The sequence below is a fragment of the Cetorhinus maximus genome, chromosome 26 (genome assembly GCF_964194155.1).
Source record: "Cetorhinus maximus chromosome 26, sCetMax3.hap1.1, whole genome shotgun sequence".
NCBI classification, from domain to species: domain Eukaryota; kingdom Metazoa; phylum Chordata; class Chondrichthyes; order Lamniformes; family Cetorhinidae; genus Cetorhinus; species Cetorhinus maximus.
This window is the reverse complement of record NC_135904.1, coordinates 34,075,901-34,097,702: the sequence shown is the minus strand read 5'-3', so window position 1 is coordinate 34,097,702 and position 21,802 is coordinate 34,075,901. Positions and strand designations below refer to the sequence as shown.

General features: G+C 46.5%; 1 protein-coding gene across 2 annotated transcripts in view; it reads left to right on the top strand.

The window, feature by feature from the left end:
- cemip (cell migration inducing hyaluronidase 1) overlaps window positions 1–21,802 on the top strand; it is a 246,588-nt gene that overhangs the window by 164,140 nt on the left and 60,646 nt on the right. For both annotated transcript variants that reach the window (XM_078530479.1, XM_078530480.1), the window contains exons 12-13: window positions 14,234–14,403; window positions 15,566–15,775. In XM_078530479.1, the coding sequence (XP_078386605.1) occupies window positions 14,234–14,403; window positions 15,566–15,775 (380 nt within the window). The remainder of the gene's footprint in view (window positions 1–14,233; window positions 14,404–15,565; window positions 15,776–21,802) is intronic.

Below are 21,802 nucleotides of genomic sequence, written 5' to 3'. Positions count from 1 at the left end.
AATAAAAAATTTTTTACATCTCATTCATAACATGTCCCTGCTCATGTGAGACACATGAGGGGACATGTTTTTTAACATTTTAAAATTCTTTATTTTTGTTTTCTAGAACTCTTCATCTCCCTGAGGCAGCTCTGTGCCTCAAGGGGCTTTTCCAGTGGGCATCCACGCGCATGCGCGAATTTCCCCGCTCATCCTGCTCACCTTCCTCCCCACCCCTGCACAGGCAGTGCTGAGCGCTGCAGCACGTGCTTCATGCCGGGTGGGCCTTAATTGGCCCGCCAGTGTGAAACCGCGGTCCGGCTTCGAAGGCGGGCAGCAGTCGGCTCCCGTCTGTGCCCGCCGAGCTCACCCGGCAAGGGCAAAACCCTGCCCCTGCTTCTGAGGCATGAGGTGCATCAAGTGGATCAAGTGTCAGTCACGGAATATTTAGGAAACAGTGATCATTGTATCATAAGGTCGGGTTAGCCACGGAAAAGAACAAGGAGCAATCTAAAGTAAAAATACTAAATTGAAGTATGCAGAATTTCAGTGAGGTGAAAATAGAACTGTCTTAAGTAAAGTGGGATGAAAGTTTGATAGGCAAAACTGTAATGGAATAATGAGCTGCCTTTGAAGACGAGATGGTCCAGTCAAGGTATATTCCCATGATGTCAAAAGATAGGACAACCAAAGCCAAAGGTCCCTGGATTGCAAGAGAGATAGACAGCAAGATGGAGCATGAAAGGGGGTGTATGACACATAGCAGGTGAGAACCAGGCTGAATATATAAATTGCAGAGAGGAGGTGAAAAGGAAATAAGAGGCAAACTGAGAGAATGAGAAGAGACATGCCATCATAAATGGGAATGCAAAAATCTTCAATAAGCCTGTAAATTGTCAAAAGGGCGGTAAAAGGAGGGGTGTGGCTGATTAGAGATCAAAAGGCGGATCCATGTATGGAGGCCAAGGGTGTGGCTGAGACACTAAATGAGTACTTTTCATCTCTCTTAACTAAGAAAACAAATGCTTTCAAAGCCGTGAAATATAAAGTCATTACGATACTGGAGGGGCTAAAAGTTGAGAAGATGTTTGTATTAGAAAGACTGGCTGCACTTAAAATTGATAATTCACCAGGGCTGGATGGGATGCATTCCAGGAAACAGAGAGAAGTAAGGGTGGAAATTGCGGAGACACTGGACATTATCTTCCAATCCTTAAAAATGTGGATGGTGTTAGATTACTAGAGAATTTAAAATGTTACACCTTTGTTCAAAAAACTGGGTAAGAAACTACAAGCCAGTCAGTTTAATCTCTGTGGTGAAAAAGCTTTTAGAGATGATAATCTGGGAAAAAATTAACAGTCTTGTGAACAAGTCCAAATTACTCACAGAAAGCCAGTGTGGATATGTAAAAGGCAAATTGTGTTTAACTCACCCGATTGAGTTTGTCGACGAGGGTAATGGGGTTCATGTGGTGTACATGAACTTCCGAAAGGCAGTTGATTAAGTGCCACATAGTAGACCGGTCAGCAAAGTTATAAACCCGTGGAATAAAAGGGGAAGTGGCAGCATTGTTACGAAGCTGACTGAGTGACAGAAAATAGAGAGGAGTGGTGAACAAGAGGAAGGTATACAGAGGGGTTCCCCGGAGTTCAGAACTAGGGCCACTGCTTTGATTGATCTATATTAATCATTTAGACTTGGGTGTACAGGGCACAATGTCAAAATCTACAGATGACACAAAACTTGGAAGTACTGTGAATGGAAGGGGGTGGTGTTAAACGTCAAGAGGACATAGGCTGGTGGAATGGGTGGACACATGGCACTTAAAAATGTAATGCAGAGAAGTGTGAAGTGGTCCATTTTGGGAGAAAGAATGAGGAGAGGTAATATAAACTAAAGACTACAGTTGTAAAGGGTGTACAGGAAGAGGGTAGCTTGCAGTACATGTGCGTGAAGGTGGAAGGGCAGGTTGAGAAAGTGGTTAAAAAGGCATATGGGACCCTGGGCTTTGTAAGTAGGAGCATAGAGTACAAAAGCAAACAAGTTATAATGAGCCTAACTCTGGTTCAACCTCAGAGTATTGCACCCAATTCTGGGCACTGCACTTTAGGAAGGATGTGAAGGCTTGAACGCAGGTCCAGAAAAGCCCTACGAGAATGGTTCCAGAGGGACTTCAGTTACATGGATAGATTGAAGAGACTGGGCTTGTTCTCCTTAGAGAAGGGTGAGAAGAGACTTGATAGAAGTGTTCAAAATCATGAGGGGTTTGGGCAGAGCAAGTGGAGAGAAACTATTCCCATTGGCTGAAGTGTCAAGAACCAGAGGACACCAATTTAAAGTGATTGGCAAAAGAACCAATGATGGCATGAAACTTCCTTAAACAGCGAGTGGTTAGGATCTGGAATGCGCTGCCTGAAAGTGTGGATGAGGCAGATTCAATTGAGGCCTTCAAAAGACGATTGGACAGTTACCTGAAGAGAAAAATTTTGCAGATGGACAGGGAAAGGGTGGGGGAGTGGGACCAGGTGAGGCATCCTTGCAGGAGCCAACGCAGACAGGTTGGGCTGAATGGCCTCCTGCACTGTAACCATGCTATGATTCTCTAATTCCTTTCAACCTATGGCCTAGCACGCTGCCTAATTCTTTGCGTGTTTTTATTTTCCCAACTATCTTGCTGAAATTATTTTTTCCATCGTCTGGCAAAGATGCTTAATTTGAAAACAGTGGAAAAGTAGCTCTTTGGAAACTTTATGTGCATATGTTTCTGATTTTCTTCCACTGTAATCTGTAAATCTCCACTGAGTTTGAAAATAATTTGTTTTGAAGATCAACCCATATCATCAAAATTGGAAAAAGAAAACAAACAACTCGGCTGTAGGTTTTTTGCTGTTAACCGTATGTTACCTGTTCTGTTCATGGGTCCTACGGGGGTAATGAATACCTGCGAGTAGACACGGGGCAGTAAAGAAAGGAAGAGCTTGCATTCCTGTAGCACCTTCCCCAGCCCGGTGACATCCCAAAGTGCTTCACAGCTAATGAAGTTCTTTTGAAATGTAGTCACTTGTTGTGGGAAACATTGCAGCCAATCTGTGCGCAGCAAGCTCCCACAGGCAAGTGCTATTAACCATGCAATCTGCTTTGCTGACATTTGTGGAGGGATATGAATTGGCCGGGACCCTGGGCGAACTCTCCTGCTCGTGGGATCTTGGACAACCAGCTGAGAGAAGAAACAGGACCTCGATTTAACATCTCATCCGTGGCACTCCCGGCTGCTGCACTGGAGTATCAGCCGGGATTATTTGCTCATGCCTATGGAGTGGGACTTGAACCCACAACTCTTTGACTCGGGGGTGAGAGTGTTCCTGCTGTGGCAGGGCTGACAGACATTGAGGAATCCCATTGATACTATGTAAGCAGCAAATGCTGAAATTACTGCCGGCTACCAATTCTCATATGTTCATCATTGTACTTTTTTATAACGAGTCCTTTGGAGTACTTGTATGCCTGGACCTGGAGAATCACCAGGTTGTTGAACTATAGAGAACATCAGCACTGAGATAAATCCCATTTTCACCTTTGTTTTAATTTCGTCTCGGATTAAGAATATCCCCAGGAAGGCTAGAATTTATTTCCCACCCCCAGGGAGTGGGGGGGGGCCTTGAGAAGGTGTGGCTGCCTTCTTGAGCTGCTGTAGTCCATGTGGTTAAAGATACACCCTCCAGGGCTGTAAGGGAAGAAGTTTCAGGATTTTGATCCAGCGACAGTGAAGGAAGGGCGGGTGATAATAGTTTCAAGTCAGGATGGTGTGTGGCTTGGAGGGAAGCTTGGATGCGATGATGTTGCCACACACCCGCTGCCCTTGTCCTTCTAGGTGCTAGAGGCTGTGACAGGAGACACAGACAAGCGCTTTCCAACAGGTGGCATAGACAGCAGTGAGGAGCAGGAGCAAAGTGTGCTAACACTAATTGTAGCTCTCACCCCGATTTAAGCTTAGCTGAACCAATGCAGACCAGAGAGTAGTTTTAATTCAATTCACCAGTGTAACTGAGGTCTTAGCAGCTGAAAAAAGGCTTTGATAGGCCGAGATAGATAGGTTCTTGATTGGTAAGAGGATCAAAGGTTACGGGGAGAAGGCGGGAGAATGGGGTTGAGAAACTTATCAGTCATGATTGAATGGCGGAGCAGACTCGATGGGCCGAATGGCCTAATTTCTGCTCCTATGTCTTATGGCCTTATGGTCTTGATCACAGCGTCCATCTTAGTAGGGGTTGGAATCCCTACCTTCCTCACATGAGAGGCCACTTTGAATATGCAAATCAGGACATTGGAGTCGATTCCAATTTGGAGGCACCAATGGGTGGGTGTGCCGCATGCTCACACCATACTGATATAGAGTGGCCTGGCTGGCAGCTCTCACAGGGACAGCAAAGCTCCAGGCCATTCCTGGTCTGTATGTGGCTCTCCCTGGGATTTGCTTCCTCTCCTCCCGCCACCACCCCCCTGGCCCCAGGTCAGCCCTGGGCTATTATCTGGCTCTACCGAACCCACCTGGTGAGCACTGTTTTCATGTATTCAGCACGCAAATGATGTCTGGGCCTTAAAACATCCCGAGCCTCACATTAGCAGTGACAGGTGGAGTCATTGTGGGCCTGGGGCAGTGTTATGACCGATGCAGTTGGTAAAGCTGAGTTATTTTAAAAAATCCCAGAGGGAAACTTTAAACAACTGTCATAACCTATATTTTTAACTGTTATATTTGAGATGCGACTCTAAATTCAGGAATCAGACCACCATTTCTCGAGGTTTTACGTGAAACAAAGTGAAACATTTTATTAATTTACACAGGTTAAAATATACATACACATGGCTACAAATTACTACTATCATAACTTAACAAATTCCCAAACTAATCTCCATTAAGGCAACAGCAACCCATAGACTTAACCAGACACCAGGCAAAGCGTTTTCACCTTATGAATTCAGAATGAGGTTCTTTCGCTTTGGTTCCTGTGGAGCCAGTTGGAGGTTTGCAGCTGCCTTTTGATCTCACATTGTCTCTGCTCTGCACACCCGAAAACTGCTGAAGTTATACCTACCACCACTGATTGAATTCAAATTCTCTTTGTCTCTCCAGCCTCTTTGAACTTCACCTTTTAACAATGAATCCTCTTTCATCATACCAATTTTATTAGTAATATAAACATATTGCCTGGTAGCTGCTAGATAGGTGTCCATTTTCACCCCACTTCTTGACTGCTCTATTCAAAAAATGCAGATACACACTATCTCCCTTACATATTAAAACCAGTACCCATCAAAGCACCCAGGCTAGCTGGCTTTAATCCAATTAAGACAGACCCGCAGACTTAACCTCTATTTTAAAAGAAAAATATTTTCCAAAATATTAAATACATTAATAGCTGCATGACAGGTAGCACCTTAAAGTGGGGTGTGAGGCGAGCAAAAGAATTAAAATCAGTGAGTTTTGTAAAGGGTGCGTGGTGCCCTTTGGCCAAGTGATGACAATGAAAATCCATTGCATTGTCTGCTTTATTTTGGTGTTTTGACACATTTGAATGATTTGAGGACTAATTTATATAACGAATGTGTGAGTATGTTTGTAGGACACAACTCTTCCAGTTCTATTAACTTGAACAGTGTTGCATCCACAAGAGTGGGCTCCTGTTTGACTCATTCCCACATTGCTTGCTGAGCAGAGCTGCTCTACACAACCCTCCATTATTAATGGTAATGGCATGGTTACTGGGAATGATGGCATTGAAAGTAGTTTATAGAGGGCACAGGAGTTGTGGCTACGCACAGGTAGCCCTGCTTATGTGTAATGGAGCTAAAACTAGACAGTGGCCAGAATCTGATGTTGATTGGGTGGGCGGGCGTGTGCATGACCCGAATGCACGTGAAATTGTGCTAAATGACGTCGGGCATATGTCCTGATGCCATCGTGAACACAAGCAATATTGAGGTCGCGGGAGTCAGAGCCGCGCCTGCCGACAATTAAAGGGCCAATTAAGGCCATTAAAAACCCTATTGTCCACGATTTTACATTGCCCGTGCGATTTTGCGCTTGTCACATGTGCAAAACGGGCAGGTGGGCAGCTCGTTTTTGACGAAACTTCACCCAAAAAACGGGATGAAATGTCCGGGGTGAAATATAATTTTTAAAAAAAAGATATCTGGGGACGGATGTTTTTTGAGTTCTGCTGACAGATGCTTTTTAATGTGCTGCACAGACACAGCTTGGTGCAGTTTTTTTCCTGCTGTTTAATCTGTCGAGGTCTGCAGCTCCCTGAGGCAGCTCTGCAGCAGCTGTCTGTCTTCAGGGAGCTCACTGGCAGCGCCCGCCCTCACTTTAGCCGGCGCTTGACCGCTTCCCGCTCCCCTTGGCAGCGCCGATGCTTTCTTACCGCGCATTTCGTGCTGGCTGCCCGTTGATTGGCCGGCCAGCTTGGAATTATGTTCGGGGACCAATTGCAGACAGAAGCACGTTCTGTTTCCACTTCTGGGCCCACTGACCTGGCGCGCATGCCCAAGCGAGAAATTCAGGCCCGTGGCTTTTTATCCAACACTGAGTCATTATGGATTAATGAAGGTGTCAACCATGTGTGTTTGGAAAATTTAACCTTCCATTACTGACGGCCGTGAAAATGTGCTGACTCATACCGTGTTTAACTAGCCATGGGACAGGATTTTCCCTCCGTTGGGCGGGCGAATCAGGCAGGCCTGGGGGCAGCCGGGAAAAGCCCCACTGCCCGCGATCGGCCCCCAATTAACGGCCAGCTAGCATGAAGCGTGCACTTCAACGCCCAGCGTTGCTGGGGTGGGGAGGGCGGGGTGAGGGTGAGTGTGGAAGTCTGCGCATGGACGCGGGAGCGCGCACTGAAAGCTCCCTGAGGGCACAGAGCTGCCTCAGGGAGCTGAAGAATTGGGGAAACAAAAATAAAGATTTAAAAGATGATATAAACATGTCCCCACGTGTGAGTCAGTCACATGAAGAGGGACATGTTTGAAATGAGGTTGAACAATTTTTTCCGCTTTTTTTTATTTGCCGTTGGAAACCTCCTCCTGCCCATGGATGAGGTTTCATAAAAAATGCAAAGGCCGCCTGGCCTATTCACCCGAACAATTGAGCAGGCCGCGGAAAAATGGCAGCTAAGTGAAACTTTAATCGCCTTCTTAATTGTCGGCAGGCGTGCTGCTGACTCTCGCGCGTGACCGCTAACCGAGAGGTCGCGAGAATGTGCGATGACATTGGGACGCTCGCCCGACAGCATCGCGGGTGATTTGATGCCCGATCAGGTCGGGCGCGCGCCTGCCTGTGGGACATAAAATCCTGCCCATGGAGACATGACCAACCTTGTGTTTCTCAGTAGAAGCTTTAGGCTGAATTTACTCCTCCAATGATGCAACCTGCATCAAGGCAGATGTGATTCAAGGGGCCGTTTGTTATTTTCTGTTCCCAGAATGTGGATGGCATTAAAAGTCAACCATGTAATGTATGACTGGAGTCACACCTCGGCAAAGACTAAGGAGGCAGATTCTTTTCCTCGAAATCCACCAGTGAGCCAGTTGGGTTCTTCTGGCAATCTGGAAGGTTTCAGGGTGTGTTTTTTTCTGTTGCAAACCCACAGATGACCAGAATTATGAACTTCAACGTCGCAACTCGCCAGGGTGAGTTTTGAACTCATGACACTGAAAATTCACTTGTCCCATTTTTAGGGTGCAGGGGCTTGTGATTCATGGTCAGCTCCTGTCAGTGCCATTGGACTCACCTGATTGGAGCACAGATGGAGCATCTGTCTCAAATTCTGGCTGTCGCTTTGTGCTGTCGGCTGCCTCTGCACTCAGCAGGGGGACAAGTAGCGTTGTACTGAGAATACCTGGAGCAACCAAAATTCTCTTCTTAAAGGCTACCTGTTCCTCTTAAAGGGAAGCTGTGCTGAATATTATTGCTGGGATCTAAACTATGTAAAATTGAACACCAAGGCAGAGAGAGGACTCCCCAGTTTCACGGATTTGGTACTGGAGGTATTAGTGTTGGAAGTGAACAGGGAGAGAGGCATCATGGTACCACAGGATCTGGATACCCTCAAGAAGCATCCTCAGAAGGGAATGAGAGCAGCGTCCAGTGCGATCAGCTCCTGGCTCTGGACCCAAGGACCCGACCACTGTGCCATAAGAGGTTTAAGGAACTCACACTTGTGGTCAAGGCCAGTGAATGCAACTTCACATGACATCCCCTATCCACCACAACAGCTGCTTCTATAGCTGCTCAATGCACCACACTCCCATCCCACACCCCGCAGCACTCCCTGGCACTCAGGATTCACATATATCATCCAGATACTCCACCTCACCCTCACACAACTATCAACACTGCCAGCGTCTCACTATCTCTGTGTGCATGTAGCTATTCAGCTATGACAGACACATCACCCAAACTTGGTGCTGCCGTTGACATTCTGCCCTCTGTCTCGTACAAGACAAGGTGGCAAACAATAGATCCATTGAGGATAACAGTGTGTTCCTGAACTATGCTCCTTCTCAGCTCCCAGCACATCCTCATCCTGCTATCTGACATGATGGGCAAACTACTGATGGTGTGACCATGGACCTCTTGCTTCCCACCCCAACACCCAAGTACTGCCGCCTACCAGCCACAGGAGCACCAGAAGGAGGAGAGAAAGAGCAACAGCACAGCTTTAGTGAGGAGGCCCCTTATCTAGATCAGATGCTCATTGCCACTGACTCAGACACAGGCATTGTACACACCTTGAAGGCATGTATATAGTTGAGATCAGCACATGGTGGATCATCAGGCACAAATGGGCTTTACCCAGGCCAGGGAGATGGTTTGTTTGCCAGCTCACCAGGGGGCGATGTCGCAGCTACTCAGATGAGAACCTTGATGGGGCAACACCCATCGACATCGTCTTCCAATTAGGCATTTTACAGTCTTCTGGACTAAACAATGAGTTCACCAGTTTCAGACCATGAATCCTGTCCCCCATGTTGATTCTGTTTTTCTGCACCAGCCTGAATCTTGTTTTTCATGTTTTTGCTTTTGGACAGAGCTGTTCATTATTCTGCCAGTCACACTCTCTCTACAAATGCTTTGTTCCTTTTACTACAACTATTATCACTCCCTTTAAGTTTTGTTCCATGACATCTTTGTTATTTAATCTCCCCTATTCTCTGCCCCATCCCAGAGCTTCCCTTGTGTTCTTCCTCCCATTCCCGCTACCCTTTTAATAGCATAAAACCCATCACATATCTACCTTACTTCAGTTCTGAGGAAGAGTCATATTTGACTCTTGTTTCTCTCTCCACAGATGCTGCCTGACCTGCTGAGTATTTCCAGCATTTTCTGTTTTCATTGAAGGGTGCATTGGATGACCTGTCAGACAGATAGCCTCCTGTCACTGTCAAGGAGCATGGAACCCAGCTCCAAGTTGGCAGAGGGCATCATGAAGAGCTTGGCCTCTCTGCAGCCCCTGCTCCATCCCTTTTACGCACAGTATACCCAGAGGCACTGCCACTTCTGTCCCCATACCTGTTACAGCCTTCGCCTGGGCAGGTTACCAGCTTCTCTTCCTTCATTGTGAGGATGCAGCAACACGGCCAAATCCGGGTACTCCGTACAACAGCTACAGAAACACGTCAGAAAACTTCCAGATACTTGACAGTAGCAGAGGTTCTTAAAAATGACCTTACCTGCAATTTGGGTGCCTGGCTCTTTAAGGAATGTTAGTGTAGAACCCATCGTGCTGCTTATTGTTTGAAGACTGATGTGTCAATATGTTGTCCGCATCTCTGTGGCTCAAATTTGTTGTCATGGTGGGCTGTGTGATGTGAGGATAGCGCTCCTTCACTGTGTTCCGGCATACTGGGAACAACCAATTGCGCGAGCATCCTTTTCAAGTGTACACACCATGTGGGCAATGTGGCAGCAGCCGGCAGCACAGCCTGGCCCAATGAGAGGGTGCCAGGCATCGTTAGTGTCACCTCTGGCAGAGCGACAGAGATGATACTCTTGCCGTTGCCTCTGGGCTGGCTAGTCCAATAACATCTCACAGAGAATGAGCAGGAAGATCACACTGGGTCTGCTCCCTATATATCAAAACTCACTGGACAAGAGAATGGTTCAGAAATACAAACAACCCCTTGGGCAAATCCTGGACGGACACACGTACCAGTCAAAACCCCAAATCAATAAACTTTAATTAAGCTCCCTGATGATGTTTGCGAAAGTGAGTTCACTCAAAAGTTCATAAGTGACAGAGCCCTGAATATCACAGTTGGGAATAACTCTACATTACACTCTGTCATACATATTCTGCAGACTCTGTCAGCTTAACAAACATTTGCAGGGAGGGCGAGGATAGAAAATTGGCAAGACAAAATATACACACTTCTTGATAAGCCGAGCAGGATGGATTCTTTGAAACAGCTGACTGTTTACGATGCTGCTGATATATCACTGTGAAGTTTTGCTTATGCTGAAATACCTGCTCTGGAAGAATATATCTCCACCAGCAGAGGTCTTTATGACACATCTGGAGCACAGTCATAATTTTACACAGTTCAAAGGCATGACACCTCAAAAATACCGTCATCTATAACGCAAAATCAAAATTGACTCCAGTAAATTTTACTGGATTTTACTTTCCGAAGTTGGGAGTCCACCCAAGCCAAGTGCTTGTAAAAATTGCCAGAAATGACATCAAGCGTGTGTCCCGACATCACCGCACACATGTGTGCAATATTGCTGTCGATGGGCGCACACGGGAGTTGGAGCCACGCCCGCCGACGATTAAATGGCCAAATTAAGGCCATTAAACAGCCTATTGACCAAGATTTGACAACGCCTGTACAATTTTGTGCTCATCACACTGGCCAAAGGAGCAGGCGGGCAGCACATTTTTATCGAATTGTCATCCAAGGGGGGGATAAATGGCCCCCGGAGCACAAACACTTTCAATTTATTTGTGATTTTGTTGCTGTCATATTTCTGAGTTTTGCCGGATTTCCTTTTGATTGCCCAGGTTTCTAAGGTGGTTCAGCTATAAATCTGTGCCAAAGATCTAACAAAATAGATCAGCCTATACAATCCATGAGGAACATTGACGATTGGCATGAAAAATCCATGGCCATTTGCCATGTTGCCGCTGTAATTATATGAGGAGGGGGACATGGTTGAGCTGAGGGTAGGGACTCTCTGAACATTAGACTCCCCATGACCCAAGCCTTCATTATGACCCAGCCTACAGAGACTGCAGGTTTGTCATCGGAGGTTCTTCAACTGACCCAGCAATAGATGTGGAATATGACCCGATCCCTGCATAATTAATTACAGTTTTTTAAAAAGGGATTCCCCTACAAAAGGGAGCAACCACACTTTGTTTGCAGCCCCTGGCAACACCCTCCCCCCTCTCCCCGCCGCCCCCCCCCCCCAACCCCGGCCACTAGCTGCAGCTAGGGCAGTCCAGAGCTGCTGCAATAGCAGGTAGCCCAGATGCACCCTTGATGGCCTAGGTCTACCCCACTGGGACATTCTGCTCTCCGGAGTTTGGTGGGTTGTGGGTTCAAGTCGCTCTCCAGAGAGTTGAGCACGTGGGCTTACAGTCCCAGCGCAGTCCCGAGACAGTGCTGCACTGTCTGTGGTGCCAGTGCTCAGGTGAGCTGTTAATCTGAGACCACGTCTACCCTCTCAGATGGATGTAAAAGTTCCAACATTGTTGTGCTATGGGAGCTTGCTGTGCACAATTTGGCTGTCCAGCACATTCTCCACATTATAGCAGTGACCACACTTCAGAAAGCGGTGAGGCACTCTGGGACATCCTGAAGTCATGAAAGGTCCTGGAGAAACGCTTATTCCTTATTTTTTCTTTCTTCACTGATGTAAGTAGATGAAGGGAACCCCCTCCCCAACTCTCTCCTCACTACCCCCCCCACCCACAGCTCCCTCGCTGCTGCCACAAAGCTTAGTTGGATCACTGGCAGATGCTGGGCTGGGCCTGTAAATTTTCAAGGCCTATTTCAGAGCGACTATATACAAATACATTGAGTCAGTGAAGGCCTTAGTCAGGATCAGTTCATAGCCGAAAAGCCGCGGTATTAACACCAAATTTGTTTCCATATCGTGTGACCTTAACTGTTTTCCCGCTGGAAGTTTAACTGAAGCTACATGTCCTGAGGGGATACCATTGGACCCGGCACCAGACTTGTTCCCACCCACACCCGCCAACCGGAAGACACGTTTCACGCTGGGTGGGCCTTAATTGGCCACCCAGCATGAAATCGCGTTGAGAACACGATCTTGCCCGGGTGTGGATTCTACATCTGCTCCTGGGCCCGCTGACTTCGTGTGCACACCAAGCATGGAATTCAGGCCAATGTCTCTAATATTTACTATCCTATTTGGTTCTAACATCCCAGAGATAAATGCAAAGAAATCAAAACTCAGTTCCACTCATTGACCAAATAAGGAAGCTTTTCTTTTTGTTCATGGGACGTTAATGTCGCTGGCAAAGGCAGCATTCATTGGTCATTCCTAATTGCCCTTGAGAAGGTGGCTGGGAGCCATTTACTTCAATATCCTGCAGTCCATGTAATGTTAGGTACACCAACAGTGCTGTTAGGCAGAGTTTCAGGATTTTGTTCCAGCAGAAAAAGAAGGAGCGACGATACAATTCCTAGGGTGCGTGACTTGGCGGGGCACCTAGAGGTGGTGGTTTTACTACACGTTTGCTGCCCTTGTCCTTCTAGCTGGCAGAGGTCATGGGTATGGAACGTACTGTCGAAGGAGCCATGGTGAGTTGCTACAGTGCACCCTGCAGATGCTACACACTAATACCCACTGTGCATCAGTGGTGGTTGAGGTGCCAATCAAACAGACTGCATTGTCCTAAATGGTGTCGAGCTTCTTGAGTATTGTTGGAGCTGCACGCATCCAGGCAAGTGGGGAGTATTCCATCGCACTCCTGACTTGTGTCATGTAGATGGTGGACTGGCTTTGGGGAGTCAGGGGGTGAGTTACTCTCTGCAGAATTCTCAGCCTCTGACCTGCTCTTGTAGCCACAGTTCAGTTCAATTTCTGGCCAGTGGGTAACCCCCAGGATGTTGATGGTGGCGGTGCTAATGTAGTTGAATGTCAAGGGGAGATGGTTGGAGCCTTTCTTGTTGGAGTTGGCCATTGCCTGGCACTTGTGTCACATAAAGAGCAAGTTATCCAATCAAAGTCCTTGAATTTTTGTGTCAAATCCAGTAATCTGAAGCCATCAATTATCATGAAATGAACCAATTACATTATTTAACAAATTTCTTGAAACTATTTTCATGTGTCATTTTCCTGCTTCATTTGGGTTGGTACATTAATTAAAAGTAGCTGAGCAAACACACAGAATTTTTTTTATTCATTTGCAGGGTGTGGGTGTCTCTGGCTAGGCCAGCATTTATTGCCCATCCCTAGTTGCCCCTAAGAAGATGGTGGTGAGCTGCCTTCTTGAACCGCTGCAGTCCATGTGGTGTAGGCACACCCACAGTGCTGTTAGGGAGGGAGTTCCAGGATTTTGACAGTGAAGGAAAAGCGATATATTTCCAAGCCAAGATGATATGTGTCTTGGAGGGGAACTTCCAGACAGTGGTGTTCCCTTGTGTCTGCTGCCCTTATCCTTTTAGATGGTAGTAGTCATGGGTTTGGAAGGTGCAGCTTAAGGAACCTTGGTGAGGAGCCTTTTACACAGTTGTGTAAAAGAATCACCAAACCTAGCTATAAAATTGGTTGTTTAATGTTGGAAATCTGTCCGAATATTTACCTCCTCACTGACTTTCTGTCTGGGACCTGGGTTTGATTTCATTCGAACCTTGAGTGTGGATAAATGTCACGTGTCAATGCCAGAGCTGCAATTGGAAGACAGATGCGGAGCTGTCGTCCATTGATGTATCCTGGCACAGCATCGATGTGCTCTTTGGTTCTGCGATTAGAGAAAGGCCTGCCTGCCGGACTGTCACTGCTCTGTCTGTGGCAGTGAAGGTGAAAACAGCCATAACTTTTTATACTATTGGTTCTTACCAAGTTGCAGAAGGCGCTATTTGCCAGGATGCCCATCCAGATGTCAAGCAAAAGATGACAGTGCTTAATATGGAAATGTTTCTATATTGGTCATGCCTGCCGTAACAAATGGCTCCTCTGTGCTGCCAGCTGGTACTGACCATGTCCTTTTCATCTCTTAGGAAAAGCAAAGTACTTGCACATGGGAAAGGAGGTTGATGGCATTGATATGCGAGCCGAAGTGGGAGTACTGTCTAGAAATGTCGTAATTATGGGAGAAATGGAGGCCCAGTGCTACGGCAATAACGCTTGCAAGTTTTTCGAATTTGACACAGTTGGAGGGCACATTAAGGTAGGTTTATATGCAGTAATGTGAAAGATTTGATTCCTGACATTGATTGAAATGCTAAACTAAAAATCATTGTCACGTCTCCATTTTAGCAAAATGGATTTTTATTAGAAGGACCCTGAAATGGCCCAGGGTACCAGTGCCTAAGGCGTTTTGTGCATAATCTTCTAAAATTCAGCAAATTTAGTTTAATACAAATTGACTTAAGTCTCCATCAAAAAGGCAGAGAGGAATTTCAGACAAGCCCATCAAACTTTCACTAGTCAAATCCCATAGTTTAATTCAGAATCCTGGATTGGGCAGACAAGTGGCAGATGAAGTTCAATACAGAGCAGTGTGAGGTGATTCATTTTGGCAGGAAGAATGTGGAGAGACTATACAAAATAGAGGGAGAAACTCTAATGGAGGTGCAGGAATAGAGGGTCCTCAGTGCATATGTACATAAGTCATTGATGATGGCAGGGCATGTTGAGAGAGCAGTTGTTAAAGCATATGGTATCTTAGGCTTTATTGACAGGGACACTGAGTACAAGAGTAAGGAGGTCATGTTGAACTTGTATAAGACACTAGTTCTGCCTCATCTGAAGAACTGAGTCCAGTTCTGGGTGCCATTATTGAGGAAGGATGTGAAAGCATTGGAGAGAGTACAGGGGAGATCCACAAGGATGATTCCTGGGATGAAGAACTGTAGCTGTGAGGATGGATTGGAGAGGTTGGGACTGTTTTCCTTGGAGAAAAGAAGGCTGAGAGGAGACTTGATAGAGGTATTCAAGATCCTGAGGGGTAAATAGTGAGAACCTGTTCTCACTCAAGAGAACAATAAGAACTAGAGGGCACAGATTCAAGACAATTGATAAAAGGAGTAAAAGTGATGTGAGGAAAATTTTTTTCACCCAGAGGGTGGTTGGAGCCTGGAATGAACCTCTGAGAGGGCAGTGCATGCAGGTTCAATCGAGGTATTCAAAAGGGAATTGGATTGCTATTTGAAAAGAGAGAATGTGCAAGTTACGGGGATAAAGCAGGGGGGTGGGACTAGGTAGAATGCTCTTTCAGAGAGTCAGTGCGGACTCAATTGGCCGAATGACCTCTTGCTGCTCTGTAAAGATTCTGTGACATTACAGACTGTGTCAAATGTGTGCTTAAAAGTTGGCCTTGTATCCTTCAGATGGGTGTGGGTTTTAAAGCAGCTCACATTGAAGGTGTTGAGTTGAAGCACATGGGCCAGCAATCAATGGGCCATTATCCCATTCATTTCCACATGGCGGGAGACCTGGATGAGAAAGGTGGCTACAACCCGCCAACCTACGTGAAGGCAGTCTCCATTCATGAATCCTTCTCTCGGTGTGTGACCATTCATGGGTCCAACGGGCTGCTGGTAAGTTATGGTTCCATTGAAGAGCAAACAATTGCAAGTAAAATTGTTTCATCTCCTTTTTTGTTATGGAATAAATTGGGCAATGATTTTCTATGAAATTGTCATTTTGAATTCTTGGATTTAACCAATATTAGATGAAGTTTTGGATAGTTAATCTGCAGTAAAACTTTATTGTTTATCCAAGAGACTAGCACAAAATCTAAGCTAACACTCTACTGCAGTACCGAGGGAATGCTGCACTGTTGGAGGTGCTGTCTTTCAGGATGATATGCTAAACTGGGGCCCCATCTGCCCTCTCAGGTGAGCGTGTCCCTGGTGTCCTGGTTAATATTTATCCCTCAGCCAGCTTCATAAAAACAAAAGATTGCCCGCTCAGTATCACATTTGGTGTTTGTGGGATCTTGCTGTGCACAAATTGGCTGCCGCGTTTCCTACATTACAACAGTGACCAAACTTCAAAAGTAATTCATAGGCTGTAGAGTATTTTGGAATGTCCTGAGGTGGTGAGTGTTGCTATATATCCAGTTTTTAAAAAATATTTATCCAGAGAATCTCTTTAAGCACTCACCTGGTATTAAAATAAAAGCATCCTGCTCTCTCTACCACTTCTGTGTGTAGGGTGCCCCCTAAATTATAAATGGATGTTTAAAAGCAACATTCCCTTGGCTGCTTAGAAAGGTATAACACACTCTCCCTTAGCTTTACTTGGCTGTAGATTGGGCTGCAAAATGAAAAGATCCCAGGAATGGGATGAGACATCGGCATTCCTGGCTGCTGCACTCCCATTTATCCAACACCAAACTGCTGTGTTTCCTAATTCTGGGGTTCTGCCAGGAAACCCCTGTGCTAAGTATGCAAGGTTGGGGAATGATATCACGGCCTCACTAAAACAAAAGGAAACATTGCTGGCCTGAGTTTTTCAGTTGGTGTGCGGGGGTGGGCCCAACATGCAGGCGCGTAAAACGATGCGCGATCACGTCGGGCGTGTGTCCCCGCGTCATCGCGCTGACTTGCAATGTTTTGTTTGGCGGGCGTGCACTGGAGTGGGCAGCACGCCCACCGATAACTAATTGGCCTATTAAGGCCATTAGTAAATTAATTAATGTCATTGATTACGCTGCCCACTAGTGGGATGAGGTTTCCTGAAGCTTTTATTAATTAAAAAAACAATTTCTGAAATATAAAAACATGTCCCATCTCATGTGACATGAGGGTACATGTTTAATTAAATTTTTAATCCATAATTCATTCATTAATCGTGGCTACCTCAGGGAGATTGAAGCACGTGTGCGCGAAAGAGCGCTGGGCCCAACTCTCCCTCCTCCACCCCCCCCACCCGCACAGGTACCTCTGAGCACTACGGCTCGCATCTTACGTTGGGCAGACCTCAATTGGCCCGCCCACGTAAAATGGCGGCGCGGAGCTGACCACAGGCGTTGGTCGGCTCAGTCCCCGCCCACTCCCGTCTAGCCCGCCCGCCGACTGAGAAATTCAGGCCGCTGTCTGGTCTTAGCTTGGTCTCTCAATTCAGTCACAATAGATAAAGTGTTAAAACACCTCACACGCCAACATCCACCTGACTGAACACAGTTACTGTGGCTGTTTCCGAGCTTTCGCTTCAGGGAAGACTCGAGCCGCCCAATTTAAACTCTATCGTTGGTTCTGATCTGTTTCTGACTAGCAGTTTTGAACAGATAGTTGTGTGACTTTAGCCTTAATGCTTTATGTTTTATTCAACTGTTCCCCTTTCAAATGTTTTGAATAGGCAAGCGGCTTTCAACATCCCTGGAACTAAACTCTCTTCGGTTTTCAGTGTTAGCTAGCCTGATACGCCCATGGTTGTCTAAGAATAGACAAAGAATGTATTGTTTTAAAATTCTTAAGAAGTGTGAGTCACACACAAATAGAGCACAGGTTCAGTGTTGTAACTGCAGTGATATGACCTCTTGGAGCACCACACCCCCAAGGAGCATGGCCTTGGTGCATTTAGCTTGCAGCAAACAGATGGAGCTTTTAAAGCATTTGGTAGAATATAAACTTGTGACAAATATTTTTGAGCTGTACTGACTATAGATAAATATATCTTGCCTCTTGAATCTTGATTGCTTTGAGGATATTACAGCAAAGGTTATCAGTCTAGGTGTCTCGCTCCAGACGCTTGCGCTTGAATTTTAGGCCCTGCCGAAGTTGGGAACAGAAGTGGATGGGCCTGAAGGTACCAGCGCCGGCCAGCGTGCTGGTTTCCTGACCTCGTTCCCAGTGCCAGCCGTTTTTTGGTGAGGCAGGTTCTGGGCTGGAAGCTCGCCCACTCCCCACAAGGCGGGTGGACAATTCAGCTCATTAAAAACCTTGTCAACCACAGTCAAAGGGGGCCAATGGCACGCTCCAGACAGCTTCCAGTTTCCCAACACAATGGGGGAGTTGGGTTGCAAATTAACTGTCTGGAGAGCTGACCCCCTGCCCACTACTGGGTGCCGAGCCAAAGGCCATCTGTAGGAGACTTCCTGCTTGCCACACCCTCCCCCTGCCACCACCCCACCCTGCCAGACCCAGAAGGCCTCTCATTGGCCCTCCAGCTGCAAGTGCCCACCCACCACCCTTAATTGGACAGGGAATATGTCTTTCTGCCAATTAAGGGCAAACCCAGATAAAATTCCGATATAGTGACTAGTTCCCCCTTGGGGTCAGATTTGGGACCTGAAAACAGTCCTGGCTCCTGTTTCTCGCCCCTGTGGGAAGAAACCAGTCCTTGAGCAGAAGATCTGGGCTGATATTCCAGTGCAATATTGAAGGAGTGCTGACCTGTCGAAGGATCCATCTTTCAGGTGAGGCATTAAGCCAAGGTTTAGCTTGATAAAAAAAACATACACAGGTTCTGAAGAGGGTGCAGAGCCAAGACTAGCCCTAAGTGTAAAGGGAATGAGGAGAGGTGAGATTAGTTTACCAATGAGAAGGAAGGAGGTGAATGGGGGCCTTGTTGGTATATGCAAGATAGTATTTGGTAGCAATAAGATAAATAATACTTGAAAATAAACCATGAAGTCAGGCACAGTGAATATGAATAATTTGTTAGGCAAAACATTAAGGAGGGCCAATGTGGTGGGAGAGTTAGAGTGCAAGAGATATCAGGTCCATTGGGCCAAATAGCCTCTTCCTACCTTGACTATTCTTCATCCCTCAGTAGAATCACATTAAAAAAAACTAAGTGTGACAGGACATAGTATTATGTACGAGCCAAAGCTAATCAAGTGGTTAATGCCGTCTGTGCTTCACAGCAGATGGTGATTGTATCCTAAGAAGTTTACAGAATCTTTGACCTTGATATTGGCCTCCCCCTCACCACCAACGTTAGAGAGTAATGGGTTAATGGATATGTTCATGAGACCGTGATGCTATTAGTGATGTAACTGTGACAACAGTAGTCAGATGACTGAGAGCTGGGCACGGAACAGTCTGTGTCCTGAATACTATGTGCTTATCCTGAGGTCTTTCTACATAGTTTGTGATAAATTGTTTGACTATACCGACTATGTCAAGTTTGTCCTAGAGAAGCAAAGCCTTATCAAGTTTCGGTAGGCCAAGAAGACATGGGCCGGAATTTTCCAGCCCCTTCCGCTGGTGGGATCTTCCAGTCCTGCCGAAGCCAATGGACGTTTGGATGGCTCACCGTCCCCTATAGCGGGACTGGAGAATTTGGCCATGGTCTGGGGTAGATTTAAAATCCACAATCAAGGAACACATCCCCAATGCGCTGTGTACACACCTGCTGCCATTTTGACATGTGAGTGTACCCTTCGCGGGTTGGAACGCCTCATTATATTTAAATCAGGCCTCTGCGGTGCAGTCAGGAGCCTGATTTCAATGTAATAGTTGCCGGCCGCCTTTCTCAGGGGTTTTGAAACCCAGGTGTGGAGCTGATGACAGGTTCGTGCTTTTACCAGTCAGACTCCTGTCTCAGCCACTTGACAAAGTCTTCAGCTTCCCTTCTGTCGATTGCAGCCCCCTCCTCGCTGACACGATCAGCAACCCCTACCCCACCCAAACCAAACCCTCACCTCTCCTGCCGGTGGTTTACCGAGCTGGCACTCAGCCAGCCTGTCAACCTCACCAGTTGCCGGGCGGGCGAAGGAAGAGGAAAATGTGAATGAAGTCCTGCCATTAATATCAGCAGGATATCCGCAGTGTTAATTTAATTTATCCAAAAGACTTCTGTCCTGCAGTGCATGACATCAGAAACTATAGAGACAAGGAGCTGGATTGAGGCCAGCCCATTGATTTTTGCACCTGCTTAACGCTCCCTGGCTCAAGAAAAGTTTAAAAAGAGTTTGTTCAACTTTTTTATTAAAATGGTTCAACCATGGTTCTGTGGACATCCTAAGCTTCTGTGATGGAGAAAGGAGACTGCTTTCCTGTAGTTCAGAGACTATTGCTAAATAGTGCATTGAACCAATTGTACCTGTTGTTACTAACACAGTCACATACAGGAGAATCTGCCTATGGGCTTCTAGCCAATCTGGCTTCATTCAGATCGAGGTTACATTCATTTCACATGAATAATCAGTGCATTCAACGGTCAAGTCTGCAGTCTCACATCATTTTCTCTGAAGATTTGTGGTCTTGGAAGGGAAAGGTATAAAATGGCAAACTCAACTTTAAATGCCAACGATATCTCACTGACAAATTAGTCCCATTGCTTTAACAGCACAACATGATTTTGATTTCTTGGGCCTACAGAAGTTGTGAGAGGTCTTGTGGTGCAGCGGGTAGTGTCTCTGCCTCTGAGACAGAAACAGTGGGTTCAAGTCTTGCTGATGTCCAAGGAAAGTTTGTAACGCAGCCAAACAGGTTGAATATCAACCTGGAAATCCTTCCAGACCAAGCCAATGGTAGGCGAGAAGAGTGGGAGCGATTCCTAGTTAGCCATGAGATGGAAAGCAAATTGGAGACCCTACCATCATTATTCAAAGCTCCAGACTCCAACATGCATGTGTAATATGAGATTTATGCACACAGACTGCACAAAGGTTAAACAAAAGTGGACGGAATTTTCCGCTCGATGTGCGGATGCGCGCCCGACACACTCGAGCGTGAAATACCGTGCAGTGATGTCGGGCGAGTGTCCTGATGTCATCAGGCACTCACGCAATATTGCGGCCAGTGGGCACATGCGAGAATCGGCAGCGTGTCCGCCGACAATTAAGAGGCCTATTAAAGTATCGATTAGCAGGGACTTTTCATTGCCTGTCCAACCTTGTGAATGGGCTGTCCCCAGCAGCTCCCTATCCCTCGAAGAGCGCTAGCCCTTTGCAGGGCCGGCCTTTAAACATGGCGCCAGGTGTACTGAAGGCCTGAGGTGACGGCAGGGCAGGCGAGAGAGGCGACGCCCCTCCAACGACCCGGCGTGTTCCCCGGGAATGCATAATTAATGAGGCGGGAATGGGACAAAACTGAAAAGCCGCCATTGCGGCCGACGGGTAAAAGGTTCCTTTTCCCACTTGCTACCGCACTCAGTGCAAATCTGGCACGATTCCACCCTACTCAACATCTTTCCATGGTAGAGGTTTGGAACTCACCTTTGCAAATAGCCATTGATGCGAGATCAATGGCTAGTTTTAATTCTGATAGATTTTTGTTATCCAAAGTATTAAGGGGATATGGGGCAAAAGGATATGGAGTTAGGATGTAGATCAGCCATGATCCCATTGAATGGGAGAGCAGGCTGAAGCAGCTAAATGGTCCACCCCTATGTCTATGTTCATAGGTTCTTTGGTCACCTGAGAGGGCAGATGGGCTCTTGATTTAATGTCAGTTCTGAATGATAAGCACGTCCAAGAGATCAGCGTCCCCTCAGTGCTACGCTAGGGAGCCAGCAAGATAATGTGCTTAGGCTTCTGAAGTAGGTTCTGACTCAAAGACAAGAGAAGGTGAAAATTTCTGAGGATTTCCTGCGCCAGTGACTCACAGAATAGAAAACGAAGGTTGGGCCTGTGCCTCGGTATAACAACAGGAAAACTGACATTTCTTTTT